This window comes from Natrix helvetica (genome assembly GCF_964273705.1).
Source record: "Natrix helvetica genome assembly, chromosome: 3".
In the NCBI taxonomy this organism is placed as follows: domain Eukaryota; kingdom Metazoa; phylum Chordata; class Lepidosauria; order Squamata; family Natricidae; genus Natrix; species Natrix helvetica.
In genome coordinates, this window is record NC_138549.1 from 84,698,578 (window position 1) to 84,715,616 (window position 17,039).

Sequence of the window (17,039 nt, forward strand, 5' to 3'; positions counted from 1 at the left end):
TGGGGCAGAGGCTACTATGAAGCCTCGTTTTCATCCCTGCCTTCCTGGGTGGCCATCCTTTCTGCACCGGCGGCAGCAGCAATGCCCTGCAGGCCCAGACTGAGGCCAGGAGGCCCGGAGCAGCGCGGGGCAGTGAGGACTGTGTTGCACACCGCATGGTGCTGCCGGCAGCCGCGCGGCTTATAAAAGGGGCAGGAAAGGTCAACCAGAGGCTGATTTTGTCGTGTGGAGGCCATGAGTGATTGGGGGAAGCTGTGTTTTTGGTCGCTGCTGTTTCTGGTGGGCTGAGCCTGGTGGAGCCCTAACCTGGTGCCATGGCAGATGCAGAGAGGCCGGATTCCCTCCCATTGTCCCCTGGGGAGGGGACCTCCAGTGGGGCCCGAGGCCCACAGCCTCTATGAGACTGTGAAAAACTCCTCCAAGGCCTTGCAGAAGGATGAGGAAAGGAGGCACAGGGCCCTGGAAAAGCAGGTGTCCAGGGCTGAACAGAGGGGTAGGCCTAGTTCTCCCTTGAGGTCTAGATCACCCATTAGATCCAGGTCTAGGTCTCCTCACAGGGGATTCCCCAGTGTATCTCAGGGACATTTTCACCTTCCCCCCACTCTCCATGGTCGAACTAAGGGATCCTTTTCAGTGCAGGGGGGCAGGGGGGATAGTCCCATCAGGCCATCCTTGGCTCCACAGTCTGACGGCTGTGCACAAGAGGAGGAGGAGGATTCTTTCGTTAGAGACATGGAGCAGCTTCCAGTAAGCATTCAGAGGTTTATCTCCTCTGCAATTTCACATGGAATTTCTGCTGGGTTACAGAAGGGGTCTGTGTGACCCGCAATGGCGGCAAAGGTCCCGGGGGGGGGCACTGCTCAGGCCAGGCCAAGGCCTTCCCCCTTGGAGGTGCCGCAGCCTGTTTCTACTTCTCTGGCTAGCAAGGGTCCCATGGCGGGGGATCAGGTTCAGAGAGAGGTCGATATGTCTGATGATGAGGATCCCTCAAAACCTGAGGCACCAACATTCTCTGGTCTGTTTTCTCGGGATTTGTTCAAGTCACTGTTGCGCAAGGCCAGGGCCACAGCGCAATTGGGTGAGACAGAGGGTGCCAAGTCGAGTACCAAGGAGGGAGGTACGGAGAAAAAGTCGGAGGATCGAGTTTACTCAGAGCCTCCTCCAGCGAAGGAAGACATCCCTGCCCCTAAGTTGTTCCTAGAGGTAGTTAAAAAGCAGTGGGAAAAGCCAGGAACATTTCCCAACCCCAGCAGCAGTGATAGGAGGTTCTTTAACATAGAACCTAGTTGCTCTGAGGCATTGCAGGTGCCCACAGTGGACTCTCCAGTGGTGGCATTGACGTCCACATCAACGGTGGTGTCCGGTGATGTGGCTGATTACTTGAAGGCCGAAGACAAGAAGGTGGAGCTGACCCTTCGTAAAGCATTCTAGTCTTCCGCGTGGGCCATCAAGGCAGCTGCCTCTGCGTCGTTCTTCAGCCACACAGCTATCCTTTGGCTACAATGCAGGAAAGGATTCCGCCTGAGGAGGTGCGTACTCATCAAGATCTCAACAAGCTGGTTGCTGTTGCATCTGCATGCCATGAAGTATGCCTCACGGGCAATGGCGGCCTCGGTGACCTCCCGACATCTCCTGTGGCTAAGGGGGTGGCAAGCGGAGAACAAGGCAAAGTGGCACCTGGCATCATCGCCTTATTGCGGGGGATCCCTTTTCGGTACCCCATTGGAGCCAATCCTCATTGAGGACAAGAATAAAAAGAAGGTCATAAAGAAGTTAGAGCAAAAATCTGCACCTTACTTTCGGAAGCAGTCCTATCATCAGTCAGATCAGGAGACGCAGCATAGCAGGTATTTTCCGAGATCAGATAGGCAGTCGGATAGGCACTACACCAGGGATAAGCCTAGGTTCCAACCCCAGGTAGGTGGCCATCCCTACTGCCAGGGCAGATAGGTCAATAGCGACCCCACCCTAGGCGGCAGACTGTTTCTGTTTGCCATTGCCTGGGCTGAGATTACCACTAACACCTGGGTTCTGAATACCATCAGATTTGGCCTACGCCTAGAGTTTCTCTCCATTCCGCCGAACCACTTTCGGACATTTTCGGTCACCAAGAGTAAAAACAAACGCTCTCTCATGAGACAGGCAATCCCATACCTCCTAGAGATTAGGGCGGTGGAACCAGTTCCACCGGACCAAGTGGGGTCAGGTTTCTATTCCAATCTCTTTGTCGTTCTGAAGAGTTCAGGGAGATGGAGGGCGATTCTGGATCTTAAACTGCTAAATTTTCACTTAGTCTATAGAAGATTCAAGATGGCATCGCTTAAATCCATCTTGGCGGGGGTCAGGTGCAATGACTTCATGGCCTCCATTGACCTGACGGAGGCTTACCTCCATATCCCCATCTTCCCTGGCCATCGTAAGTATCTCAGGTTCTCCTATTTAGGTAGCCGCTACCAGTATAGGGCCCTACTGTTTGGCTTGGTGCCGGCGCTGTGGACCTTCACTAAGGTCCTAGCCGCGGTGGTGCCTTACCTCCGCAAGTGCTCTGTCAGATGACATCTTAGTGCAAGCAGCATCGTTTGAGCGGGCGAGGAAGGATATTTCATTGGTGGTATCCACACTACAGCAGTTAGGTTTTTCGGTTAACCTAGATAAGAGTTCCCTCGTTTCCGCCACCAGGATTCCTCACCTGGGGACCATCATAAACTCTAAGCTGGGGAAGGTGTTCCTGTCCCATGACCGTAAAGTTAGTTTGTTAGCCTTAGTTAGACAAGTTAGAAGTCAACGTTTTGTTCCCTTAGTAGTGCTCTCCAGCTTGCTGGGGAAATTCATTTCTTGCATAGATGTGGTGTCTTGGGCTTGTCTAAATGCGAAGCCGCTCCAGTGGCGTCTTTGCCACATCAGAGGTCAAACTCCAGCAATTCTGAGGAAAAGGTTCCAGTGACACCACAGGTGCAGCTGTCATTGAGGTGGTGGCTCTCCTCAGTGCTACACGAGGGCTCGAGTTCAGGGAGCTGGAGCACCTCATCCTGACAACGCATGCCAGCTTGTACGTGTGGGGAGCTCTCTTGGAGTCCCAGATGGCGCAGGGGCTTTGGACCTGGTTGGACCTCTAACACAATATAAATTGGCTGGAACTGCGAGCGATTCACTTGGCATTGCGGCACTTCAAGGACCATGTTCGGGATCGAGATGTCTTGGTGCTGACCGACAACGTGGCGGCAAAGGCCCACGTCAACCGACAGGGCGGCACACACTCCAGGGCTCTTCGAACCGAGGCAATGATATTCGGCGCCTGGGCAGAGAGGCATCTTCCATCACTCAGGGCGGAGCACATCACAGGAGTGGACAAACATCAAGCCGACTGGCTCAGTCGGGCCATGGTCGTCCATGGGGAGTGGAGCCTTTCTCCGAAACTGTTCCAGGCCATCTGCTCCAGGTTCGGTCATCCGGAGGTGGACCTGTTTGCCACACCGCAGAACGCTCAGGTGGATTGGTTCTTCTCTCGGTTCCTGGCTCAGGGGATGGAGGGAGTCGACGCGCTTCGGATGCCATGGCTGGAGGGCCTGCTCTACGCCTTCCCTCCCCTTCCCCTTCTCCCTGGGGTAGTTCGGAAAGTGATATCAGAGAAGGCGGAGCTTATCTTAATGGCGCCCTATTGGCTACGCCGTATGTGGTTTGCAGATCTAATGTGCCTCTCAGTGTCACACCCGTGGAGGATCCCAGAGAGGGATGTGGACCTCAGACAGGGGAACCTGGTGCATCCCGAGCCACAGTGGCTGCAGCTAGCCGTGTGGAGATTGAGCGGGAGCGCCTAAGGGCTGTCCAGCTTTCACAGAGGGTGATCTCCACAATTGAGGCTTCACGCAAGGGTTCCACCATTAGGATTTATGATTCCACCGGGCGGGTCTTTGCAGAGTGGTGCTGGGTCTTGGGAACGAATCCTCGTGAGGCTTCGGTACCGCCCGTCTTGGAATTCCTCCAAGATGGATTGGATAGGGGGCTCTCACATGGCACCCTCAGGAGACAGGTGGCGGCCCTCTCCACGATTATTTGAGATTTGCAGGGCGGCTACGTGGCGTCCCCATCTCCCTTCATCAGGCACTACAGGTTAGACGCGTGTGCATCTGCATTTGGTTGTAGGGTGTTACAACAGGTGGTAGCGCATGAGGGTCCCAGGACCAATAGTGCCCCCCCTGAGGGACGTTAACTTGGGTATGTCCCAATCCTGGCTAATCCTGCAAAATTCCTCCGGAAAATGACAGTTGGCCTTACCTGAACTGTTGCTTTAGAAGGTTTTGCAGGATTAGCCAGGTTCCCGCACTAGCATTGGTCCAGGGGTTGGGGGAGTTCAGGGGGTAGGGTGTGTTCCCTTATGACTTGTTTTCAGGTGTTTTGCAGTGGGCTTGACTCGTTGAAACTGGGAACCAGAAGCAAGGAGCACAGAGGCGTGGTTTCAAATTAACTCTGTCTTGAAGCCAATTGGACATCACAATACCCAATCCTGCGAAACCTCCTAACACAACAGTTCAGGTAAGACCAACTGTCATTTTAATTTATTTTGCTTATGGAAAGTGACAAAAAAATGACCATCACTTTGTTGTTTGTACGTACACTTGAGAGCTTATGCACCGGAGAAAAATTCCTTGTGTGTCCAGTCACACTTGGTCAATATTCTATTCTATTCTATTCCATTCCATTCCATTCAATTCCATCACATCACTTAAGGAAATTACAGTTTCGGTGTCTTATAATCAGTACATCCTGTGTTCATCAATAGCCATTCAATTGATAAGCTTTGCCTTTTATACTTGTCCTCCTTCAAGTATATTTGGGACTAGATGAATACCCGTGCTCCGTTACGAAGCTATGTGATCAGGCTTGATAAATTGATACTTACAGCTTGAAAATTAATGAGTAGTTACCATCAACCCCTCCTCTTCCCTTCCCTTCCCTTCCCTCAGGGTTGTCCCACAGAAGCCTCCCCTATCCTATCCCCTTCTCTCCCTCAGGCTTGCCTCACAGAAGCTTTCTGTATCCTATCCCCTTCTCTTCCTCAGCCTTGCCCCACAGAAACCTCCCCTATCCTATCCTCTTTTCTCCCTCAGCCTAGCCTCACAAAAAGCTCTCCTTGCCTATCCTCTTCTCCCCTCAGGCTTGCCCCACAGAAACCTCCCCTATCCTATTCCCTTCTCTCCCTCAGCCTTGTCCCACAGAAACCTCTCCTATCTTATCAACTTCTCTCCTTCAGGTTTGCCCCACAGAAGCCCCACCTATCTTATCACCTTGTCCCCCTCTGGTTTCCCTTCTCTCACTCAGCCTTGTCCCACAGAAACCTCTCCTATCTTATCACCACCTCTCCCTCAGGCTCATCTCCATACTCCCAGCCAGCAGGCCGGATGAGTCATGCACTGGCCACGCCCACATCCAAGTTTTCAGGTTGGGAGGGGGAGTAGAATGTCTAATTCCTTAGCATCAGAGCATGTTAATAATAATATATGAAATACTAAGGAGAGAGAGAGAGAGAGAATGAAGCTTTAAAATTAAACAGCAGTATCCAAAATTTAACCTAGATGCAAATTTGGCAGTTAGTATACCATACACAAATCTGACTAACACCAGAAATCAGTATTGTTGATAGCATACGGAACCATTGCAGATTTCAGTTATATATACAGGTAATCCTTGACCTACAATAGTTCGCTTATTAACTGTTTGAAGTTACAATGGCACTGAAAAAAGTGACTTATGACCTTTTTTCACACTTACAACTGTTGCAGCATCGCCATGGTCATGTGATCAAATTCAGATACTTGGCAACTGACTCATATTTATGACGGTTGCAGTGTTCCAAAACATCCTGTTTTGAGACCTTCTGACAAGCAAAGTCAATGGGAAAGTAAGATTCACGTAACAACCTAACTTAACAATTGCAGGGATTCACTTAACAACCATGGCCAGATGGGTTTTAAAATGGGGCAAAACTCACTTAACAACTATCTCACTTAGCAACTGAAATTTTTGATTCAATTCTGGTCGTAAGTTGAGGACTATCTATACAATGCACAGCAACATGGAAATTTGGAGATCAGGACATTGACCACAGTAGCCTTTATTCAACAGTATTAAGATCCTTTATATTCTATGTGGATAAAACTTACATAATTTTGAACTACTGAAGTTATCCTTGTAAAATGATTTTTCTTATTAGTTTTTAATAATATAGTAGATGAATCTTTACAATAGTTTCTAGAAGATGCGTTAAGTGGTATACTAGATTCATTAAAGGATTGAAGAACTTGGTATATTTTCCTAAACAGTATTCTATGTGGTTAATTATCCAATCTACTACTATTATTTTATGTTAAGAGTATAATGTTGATATTTAGACGTTTTATATTATGTATTATTTTTATAAGACTTAGAACTGTGACCTTTGGTTTGTTTTTCTACTTCCTTTTCCTAGGATAGAGGAATATTGGCATATTTTGCTAATTTTCGCCTGCTTGCAGAATTGTCTACCCCTTTTGTGAATCAGCGGTAGGTAATATTTTCCATAAGTTATTCTTACATTATCATTTAGCTTGTTATGTGTAATTCAGTCACTTCTGACCTAACAAATGTGCTCTGTCTATATACTATGATACTGTATCATTGTTTTTTTTAAAGTTAAAACCTTGTGATCACTGGTTCTTTAGCAAAGGTTTAATGAAAATGATCTAAATTATTAATTGAGGTTTTTTTCAAAATGTATCAATGCTAGAGGACTTAATGAAATTGCATTTAATTACAAAATAATTTAATTTTTATTAGCAGATGACGTTCATAGTTTCTAAAAAGATAACCATTCAAACTAAAACCAATAACTATATTGTTTTTATCTTAATATCCATTCAAGGATCTTTAAAGCAGAAAGAGGCTTTTTTTTAATCTAAATAAAAATATGAAGTTTTTTTTTCTTTGTGCAATGATTTTTGGAGTAGGTACCTTACTTAGTAAAAGGGTCCACTTTTAAGTTGCATGTATCCTCAAAAATTGTATGCTACTGTCTCTTGTGAGTTTATTTTATTCTTGCTGTTTTTTATTTGTTTGTTCATATCTGCTACTGTATTATATATCACTTCTGAGATATGTCAAGTCAAAAGCATGATCCATCTAGGTACCAAGAATGCCTAATAGTGAGATCTAGAAATTAAGTTTTGAAATTTTCTAGTCACATTATTACCATACAGTTTATTTAATTTCTATGTCCTACAAAATAAGAGTATATATTACTCCACTCTGCATGACTATATTTATAAATGGTATTTTATATAGCTTAAAGTGTCAGCCTCCTTCCTTCCAAATCATCTGGATTCCTTCCTTCCTTTGGAATCATCTAGAAGTTCACTTCAGAGGAGCCTGTTTGTTTTGGAAAAAAAAAAGATGATATGCTGCAATATACAAATTAACCCCTAAAATTTGTCAGAGGCTTAATGCATTTGCTTTTATACTGTATAATGATCCTTAATAATGTGTAAAGGACGTTTTGAAGAGACATGAGACAAAATTCAATGTTAGATCTTGCTTTAAGTTTATTTCACTTCCTATATCTATATCAATAGGCAGAAAAGGAACTATATTGTCCCTTTCTTTACTTCTAGCCATTCAATTGTAGAATGCAGAAACTATACTGGAGTAGGGACAACATGAACAAAATCACATAGGGAAAGGAAGATTTCCCCACTTTATTAGAATAGATGAGTTTGAGGAGGAGAACTAAACATAATAACAGCTAACAGAATACTGAATTTTGCCTCATGTCTCTTCAAAATTTCCTTTAATTTGAGGAGAGCAACTATTGTGCACATTTCCAAAATTTAAGAATATATTCTGTGAGTTTGGCTTTTGTCTGTTTACACAAAGGAAGATGAGAGGAATGATACAGGACCCCACTTGCCCTGCATCTATGCATTCTTTAGCATCTATACTAAAATAGAATATTTTTGTCCTGTTGATTTATACATATCTATTGATTAGAATTAATGGCTCATTTCTGTGCTTCTGTTTATTCTTATTTACCACAAAGAACAAGAGTAGAATATATTATCAACTAAAAAAATATACTTTTAGGTCATAACTCCTCTGCAGCTGAGGCAGCCCTAATGCAGATTTCGAATGTTTATTCTGCTAGATTCTACTATTTTCTCTCTTATGCTTGAGGCATATGTGGGCAGTGCCAAGTGCATTGATGCATGTGGGGGAGCATGTCCTGCACTGACAATCTTGCAGTTCCATTTGCTGCTGCTAGTTGTCTGTTGGATCAACCTCTTCTATCAAGTCTCCGAGTCCCTACAGGGAGAGGGGGCGGTCTATAAATTTAATAAAACCTAAACCTAATAAACCTGTCTCCTATCCCTCAGTTCTCTCTGGGCTGTTAGTTAAATTAGAACCCTGCCTTCTACAGTCTCTGCACAAACCCTTTCCCCATTGGTTTAGTCAAATTGGTTGATGGAATTTCAAATCCTGAAATTGACTAACCCCTGTTCTTGGATTCTCAGAGGTAATTGGAAGTGTAATGGAAAGAACTTGTCTTTTAAATTTCTGTAGCCACCTGACAGGAAATTTTCTTCTCAATTACTACAGTTTGCAAGAGCTTTGCTCCTTACTACCTCTCTTCAAGTAATATTCTTAGGGAGCTTACAGTTCCCTACAGCTAAACCTATTTCTCAAACTTCACATTTTCATCACCACCCATCCAATTGCTGTCCAAATCCAGATGATCAGTACACTACAAAGATCATTAGATGGCAGCAAAGAGATACAAAACCTTTCACCATAAGCAGTACAACTCAGTTTCAAGGATTTAAAACAAAACAAAACAACAAACAGTTCAATTAGTTTGATATGACAGGAGAGAAGAAACAAAATGATTGCAATTCTGGAGTAACCAAAGCATTATGTATACAACTTGGAGGGGGCTTTTCACAGGTTGTTGAATGTGGCTGGAATGTCAGCCAAAGAACGCCCCTTAGCAAGTTGCACATTAAATCTATGGAGACAGCTATGCTGCATGAGACTCTTCCAAATGTGTGGTAAGGATGGCATTGTGGCGGCAGCCAGGTTTTAGGGCAGCAAAATTGCTTTCCCGTTAGGCAAAGCAGATATGCAGATATGGTCTCAGACTTGGCCGAGATAAATTTAATACTACTGTACCTTTCTGGTTTTGATTTTTGTTAATCCTTTTTCTCTTATAGGTGGTTCTTTGAAGCATTGGGGTATTCTAAAGCTTCAAAAGCCAACATCATCAATGGACTGCTAATGACCATCATGTTCTTCCTAGGGAGGATCATAGTCATTCCAATTTATTACAACAGCGTGGCTTCTGAGTTTGGAACAGAAGCCTATTACAAATTAGGATTTGTAGCTCAAAGCGCCTGGTTTGTCTCCAGTATCGTGTTGGATATTATAAACTTAATGTGGATGGTCAAAATTACACGAGGATGTTATAAGGTTATTCGTCTCATTGGACAAAAAGAAGCCAAAGCTCATAAAAATGGCAAATCTGACAACACGAAGAAGAACATTTAATAGCAGTTTGGCGTACGTTAAAAGAACAATGCACATTTTTGCCATAAAAAGTTCCTCTTAAGGAAATATAAAGTTACCTTTCTTAAATTTAGCATTTCCGATAACACACTGCCTGGATCTCCAAATCTTTTTCATCTGAAGACTTGGATTGTGTGGAGTCAGAAACAGCCACAACATGCTGCATATTGTTGACTTTGGCAGGGTGTCCCAAGCATTGAGCAGTCAGCTGAATCCCTGAACGATCAACCTCTTTTAGCACTATATTCCTGTGAATTTTCACTCAGGTTTCTTAAAATGATACGTTTTTAATGCTTGTGAATGTCAGGTTGTTTACGTTCTGCTAATATGGCAACATTTTTGGCATGTTTCTCGGCTTTCCTAATATTTGGTGTTCATATCTTATCTGCTTTGCAAATTACTCATTTCGGATCTATATATTTTAATGCTTTTTCTACTGCCCTACGTGCATGAACAGGATCTTTGAGATCCATTGACTAGTTTTACATACAAATATGAATTTGAGCTTGAAGATCTTTTTTCTTAAATGAGTTGTTTTTATTGCTTCTTACTGTATATAAAAATAGTATAGATGTTTTGAACTTTTTAAATATCCAAATTTCAGCATCTTTGCATGGCAAACAGTAGGGAGATTTTTAAAAATGCGCCAATATTCCTCTTTCCCTGGCACAACTATTGGGACTTTGATCTGTTTTCAGCTTTTTATCGTGTAACAGACAAATGTTATGGGATAAACTCCTGAGGGGTAAAGCATTAATGAATTTTGGACATGTGGATTGTCACAAGAGCCTCTAAAAGTAAGAAAAGTTACTAATCAGTTCATTTTAACTTTTCTCAGTTTTTCCTTAATACAATTTAGGAAAATGTGCTTCTCCAACGAGAAAAACCACCCCTTAGCTCTTGACAATGGCTACTTGCAGAAACATCACTAATATTTATTTATTTATTTATGTATTTATTTAGTCATATCTGTGTTGTTTTAGTTCTAGCAACTCAAGATGGTCTCTATTAACCTCAGTATGGTCAAAATAAAAGTTAGACAATCACTAATTTAAAAGGACATTAGAGTAATAGTCTAGTTTCACCATCTTCGCTGAAAAGTGCTTGGACCAGGTTGGTCTTAATTTTTTTGCAAAGAAAAAAACAAGTAGGCTCTGCATCTCAGGGATCAAGATATTCCACAGAGTGGGAGAATATACGCTTCTGGTACCCTCTCCTTCACTTCATGCAGATGGGGGACCCTTTGCCACCTTTGTAGGAATGGTATTACAGGATGACCGATTCCATTCAAGAGAGATTTACAGGGACTGAATTGTCTAATGCATTATCTCGGTTAAAGCTTGTATTTTGAACTGCACCCCACAAGCCTATTGACCACCAACAAAGTGAGGATGGGTGTTGTGCTATTAAACCCACGCCTCCTTTTAGAATAGCTAGGTTGCAATTTGGCTCAGTTGCAGCTTCCAAGTCATTTTCAAGTTCAGTCCCACATAGAACACATTGCAGTAGTCTGACTGTGAGGTAATCAATCATAGTTGCAAATACAAAGTGAAAAGGGAAAATTTGTAAGAGAAACAAAATAATTGGAAATCCAGTGTTTACATTAACTTCACGTATGCTCTCTATTATTATGGACTCAAGTTTATTTTACATTGTAATATATTAAATTGACTTTACCAAATCATCATCTAATGTATTTTTAATGATATTTACCACTTATCTATCACACATTTTGTTTGGAATAGCATACATCTTAATTTATTGCTGATTTGTTTATTTGCATATTGGGAGATTGCAGAGAATTTATTCTTCCCATCAATGCAACTTATGTTCTTGATATTCTAGAATATTATATAAGCACAGAGGTACTGTTTAGCAAAAGCTTATTCATAGGTTGATGACTGTAATAGCAGATGTTGATTTGCACATCCCATTTTAAACTCTCATATTTCAAAACATGTCAAACATAGTAAATGAAAACTGACACATCAGATTTATGCTCAGGAACCACATTTTGTTGTTGGTTAGGTGGCTGGTGAGAAGGGAAATCTCTCCATATTTCATCAGTAAGAGTTACAGTACTTAACTCTCAGCAGCATCCAATTAAAATTCCATTTATAGTGTATGAATGGTGGCAGTTCACATATTCAGTTGTGAGATTTTAAACATAAAATATTGGTATTAACCTTTATTTCAAAATGAGAAAAAATGGGGGGAAGAAAAAAAAGGTTTAATTATTTACAATTCACAGTTATAAATAAATATAGTAATTCATTTAATCTCATTAAATTTAATGAACCTTAATATTTAAGCGAATGGTATCACACTATCTTAATATATTCTGCAATTGTTTGAGGTGTTTTGAAATTTAAAATTCATTTTCGAACATTATAGTAAACAGTAAACTGCCCACTTAACAGATTTCAAGTTAATTAAACAGAGCCACTTTAAATTAGTTAATTAATTTTTTAAACAACAGTTTAAATGACTGATTAGTATACCCTGATGCCATTGGTGCTATCAAGTATGGCAGGGGTGTCAAACTCGTAGCCCATGGGCCAGATGCGTCACACACTGGCCATGCCATCTCCCATTTTAGCGAAGTCATGATACATCATGTGACGACAACGTGACGGTGCGAGTTTGACACCACTGAAGTATGGAGCATTTTGTAGCAATATCTGTATTTGTAAGCAGTTTGCTCCAAAAGACCACCTTCCTGCCCTAATTTTAAAATATGTAGTTGGATCTTAAGAGAGTTTCACAATATAGTTTAGTGCACTTTTGCAGTGTCAAGAAGTAACAATGTTAGAGATTCAGACGGACAAGAGCCAATCAGTAGTACACCACTGATATGATTTCACCTAGTTGCCCTGACTTATGGGAGACAGCTGTTTGTCCTAATTGTACTTTCTGACTTTAGTACAGAGGATAAAATGGAGCATGATTAAACTGGAAAAAAGGGTATTGCTAACAACTTATTTTTCTACGTAACCCAAGAGTAAATAGGTGTTTGATATACTTGAAGAAAAAAACAGCCAAACCTCCAAGTAGCTTGATGAGAATTTGGTTTCTTAAGCTTTCAAAAATGAGCTTTCCTGTCTTGAAAGAGAGAGTGCACAAAATAATATATTAGCACTCAATGGCCTCTCTATAATGCATGCTAATAACTATAAATCAAATGTTAAAAAGTTATCAAGCAATTTATTTAAAATTTTAATTGAATTAAAGTTTTAATGACTGATCCTGTGTGTGTCCCTAGACTACATCAGAGCTCTTATCTACAGAAAATGTATCTGCCCTAAAAGGCATTAAAAGCTGAGGTGGTTGGCTTTTTGAAATAATTTGTTTGTAAAGTGCCATCATTATCTTACAAATTGATATGGTGACTTGTACCTTTTTAAGGAGGAAAAACAAATGTGTTTGTGGTAAAATATGAAAAGGGATTTACATTAGCAGGAACATAATCCCTCAGCTACTTTGAGAGACTAATTACAAAGGGAAATCAATTGGCTTATATAAAGATTCAGGATAATACTATTTGACTATATAGAAAATCTTATTGTTAACAAACATTTTTAATCTGCTAAGAATGCAATAGAAGGCAGTATTAAAAATTTGTGCTCCATTGGACTGCTGAATGAGATAGGCAATATAATTATCTTTACTCCAAAATAAATCTCACAGAGCCCAATATAATTTACTGCTTAGCATGCATATTACAAGTTGTAGCATGTACAGTGTAGCTTTTTCAACAACTCCCACTCATTTCAGAAGACTTTATCACTGGAAACACTGATAATATCACAGTGTTACAGGTAGGATTAATATCAGAACTAATCTACAATTTACAAAATTAACCATGATTAAGTACAGTACAGTAACACAGGTTTTATAAGTCAATCTCTCAATCTTGTATTTTATTTATTATTTTAGCAAGGATGATTTTGTTACTAAAAACTAAAAAAAGGCAACATGATTGGGTAGTTTATCTTGTTTGGTTTCTTCCTTGTAAGCTATCATGGAGTTCATAGACTATTTTAAGGAAGAGAGTTACCTGAATCTTAGCATAACGTAAGGAAATTTATGAAAGGGAAGATTTTGAATATCTTTCTTTCCTCTGAAATAATTCGTCTAGCTAAAAAGCTGCTTTGGAGAAAAACAAGGCTTCCCTGAAGAATGTGGGATTGGATGGGAGGATTTGTCCAAAATTATGTTTGGTTCTCAGATGTCAACTTAAGGAAAGTAAGCAAAGGGCAATTTCTTTGTCAGATTCAAAAGCGATCTCTGAAACGCTACAGAGAATTAAATGGGTTTCTGGGAAAAGAAAGAAACAGGATATTTTCTTTTCACTGGTTTCCTTAAATTATGTTAGGGTTACTATGATCAAAACTGCATAAAATCCCTGTATTCATTGTAATGCTATTCTCCAACATTTCTGGGCAATATAAAGAGAATATGTTAGCAAATAAACATGCAAAAATAACTACAATGGATTCTCTTTCGAAAGCGAAATGTCAGTTATGGCTAGGTTTTCTCTGCCCACACATATTTACACATACACCAGGGGTGTCCAAACTTGGGAACTTTAAGACTTGTGGACTTCAACTCCCAGAATTCCCCAGCCAGCATGGCTGGCTGGGGAATTCTGGGAGTTGAAGTCCACAAGTCTTAAAGTTCCCAAGTTTGGACACCCCTGACATACACCCTTCCCTTCCCTATCCGTATTGCCAGAAAGGATTTGAATTTGCATTTAACATCAACAAAAGTGCAGTTGAAGGGAGGGCGGTGGTTATCTCTTAATTCCTGCATGAAGTGGTTAGTTCCAGGACTGCCTTTCTCTAGTTGTATTGTTCCATCCCATGCCCTCTGCCAAGTTAGGCATGTCCCAGGTCCTGCCATTTGGCTGGACCCAGGAAGAATACCACTTCCATGGCAATGCCTGGCTCTAGAATGATCTTCCCTGAGATTCAGTTGGCCTGATTCTGCTAGCTTTTCACAAGGCATTAAAAAAATTGGCTTTCAGGCTGGGCTGTAAGATGTGCCCACTTTGGGCTATAGTATGATATGGGTTAACAGCTAGATTGTATGTTTCGTTGTTATTGTTGACTACAGTTAACCATGTCTTTTTTAGCTTATTCCTTGGAAACGTGACAGCCATATGCATTGATTAAATATTTCTCCCTCCTTCTCCTATTTAGAACTTAGAATAATTTTATTGTCACTTTGAATGTACACCAATCGGCATATACTAAAGTAAAATTTCATTGCATACAGCTCTCAAAGGATCACCACGTCCAATCTCCTCCCCTTCCTCCCTGGGTACAGTCTTTGATAACAGAGAAGGTTTTAACTTTTCCTATTTCTATTCCAATGACCCATGTTACCTTCCTATGCTCCTAATATCTAGATATAGTACCATGCTATGTATTCCAGTAATAGCTTGGTCCCGCTACCCCGCCTCATGGGAAGTTGAAGTCTTAATCTCATGCAATTTTGAGGAGGGTGAGATGGCATGTCAAAATCATACTTATTGCTAATGTATGGAATCTCATTGATTTGCTGAAATGAAATCCCTATTAAAGCTAATCCCATTGATGTTCTGTTTAGAGTACCAGAATATACAGTAGCAGCAAAATATACTGTCATCAATATAAGTTGTGATTGATGAAGCATTTTTTTTCAAAATAACCATATACTGTACTAATACTGTTTTTTTATTTAACAAACATGCTGATTTATCTAATAAAGAATGATTGCAGGACTTGCCTCAGTGTACGAATGGACCGGGTTTTTTTTAGTCCAGTAATGAAGAGTACAAATCCAGCCTGTGAACTTATAACTGTTTTTTTTAATGTGGCCTTACATTGCTGAAGTTTAAATACAAAAGTTTGTAAACTTTAGCAATATATGCTATTGATCATCCGCTATTGTATTTTCCTTTCTCTTATTTAACAAATCTCCTTAGATTAGATCCCCTTGTGGCTTCCATGTCTTTGTTTTTTCCAGTTATCTTTGAAAAAAATCAGAGGCCAGATCCATATTTGAAAAGTGCACGTTCTCTGTTTGCTATTCTCCCAATGAAGTCACACATAGCCCCATCAGAGCGGGAAAAACATAGGGACTTAGATCCTGTAAGTTTTTATTTGTGCTCACAAATTGCTTTCGAAACAGCAGATTCTCAGCAAAAAGCAGTCTTGAGAGGTATCAGGGCCTCCCAAAGAAGCTTTTAAATTAGAAATTCTACCTTCTAACGAGTTTGAGTGGATTCCTAAAATAAGCATGGAATTGTAACAGTTTAAAATTAGATTTGTTTATTACAAACATAGAATACACATGAATAATGGAGTAGGTTTTGCCTCTTTAAAAAGAATGCTGCTCTTTAGATGATGTTTGTAACTGATTGTATTCAGGAATTTAGTTACAAAATCACAAAGTGAAATATCTATATTGTTGTACTTTCTGCATTGGTGCTTACATATTTTCATTTATAAAGCGTTTTTTTAAAAAAAGCATTATGAGATGTAATGTTGATTTACAAATTCCAGGAGAGGTAGGGTACAATAAAAGCCAAATAGAGAAGCTTTATTGATTCACAGCACAAAATATAACAAACATTCTATTGAAAATAATTACAGGAATGAAGTGGGCACTTATTTTTCTGGGCTAAACTGAAATATGCAGCTACACTGATTGGATTGCCACCCATCACAATGACAATGGCATATGAGATTGGGCAATACTGATGAAGTACTTAGTGAACATTAACATGGTTTACCTACCAGCTGGAGTATATTTTTATGTTGTTTATGACAAATGTATATAACTGAGTTTGCACTTCACTGGCTTTTTAAAGTCTTGCTGTTTGTATACGTTTGTGTAGACTGATCTTGTCTGAAGTACATTCAATAATGTCTAAAGCAATAAGTTGCATGTGGACATAAGGCATTGGTTAATTAGAATAAAGGAAAAAATGCAACTGTTTCTTGTATTTTCTCCCTATTAAAATGGTGTCTTCTATAATTACTATATTTAATCAGCTAAATGCAAGTACGATAGATGAAGAGAATTTGGTATTCCTTAGCATCTTTGGAATGAAGAAGTTACTTATTGGCATAGCAACAACCCAATTTTTTCTTATGAGGACACAATTAAAAAAAAATATTCTACTTACATATTACAGTGAAATAAATTAAGGTGCCTCATGCCACACATTCCAGTTGTGCTGAAATAAAAATTGAATGTAATTAAAAGACACCAGTTGAAGGCTAAAGCTTTTTACATGGAAATACTAGAAATAAAGCTTTTTATATAGAAATATTTCTATACAAAATATTTTAAATATATTGTATAGAAATACATATATTGAGATATTTATGTAGAAAAATGATATTTCACTAAACTGTCACATTCTACATATATGGATAAGTGGAGTATGATTAAAAGCATGT

The 17,039-nt window shown here is 40.3% G+C and overlaps 1 protein-coding gene across 1 annotated transcript in view; it reads left to right on the forward strand.

Annotated features, from left to right (window-relative positions):
• The window catches only part of LOC309389993 (TLC domain-containing protein 4-B-like), a 36,436-nt gene extending 19,881 nt beyond the window's left edge, over positions 1-16,555 (forward strand). Inside the window, exons 6-7 of the mRNA XM_081949000.1 lie at positions 6,467-6,540; positions 9,237-16,555. Of these exons, the coding sequence (XP_081805126.1) occupies positions 6,467-6,540; positions 9,237-9,570 (408 nt within the window). The 3' untranslated portion in view covers positions 9,571-16,555. The remainder of the gene's footprint in view (positions 1-6,466; positions 6,541-9,236) is intronic.
• The last annotated feature ends 484 nt before the right edge of the window (positions 16,556-17,039 follow it).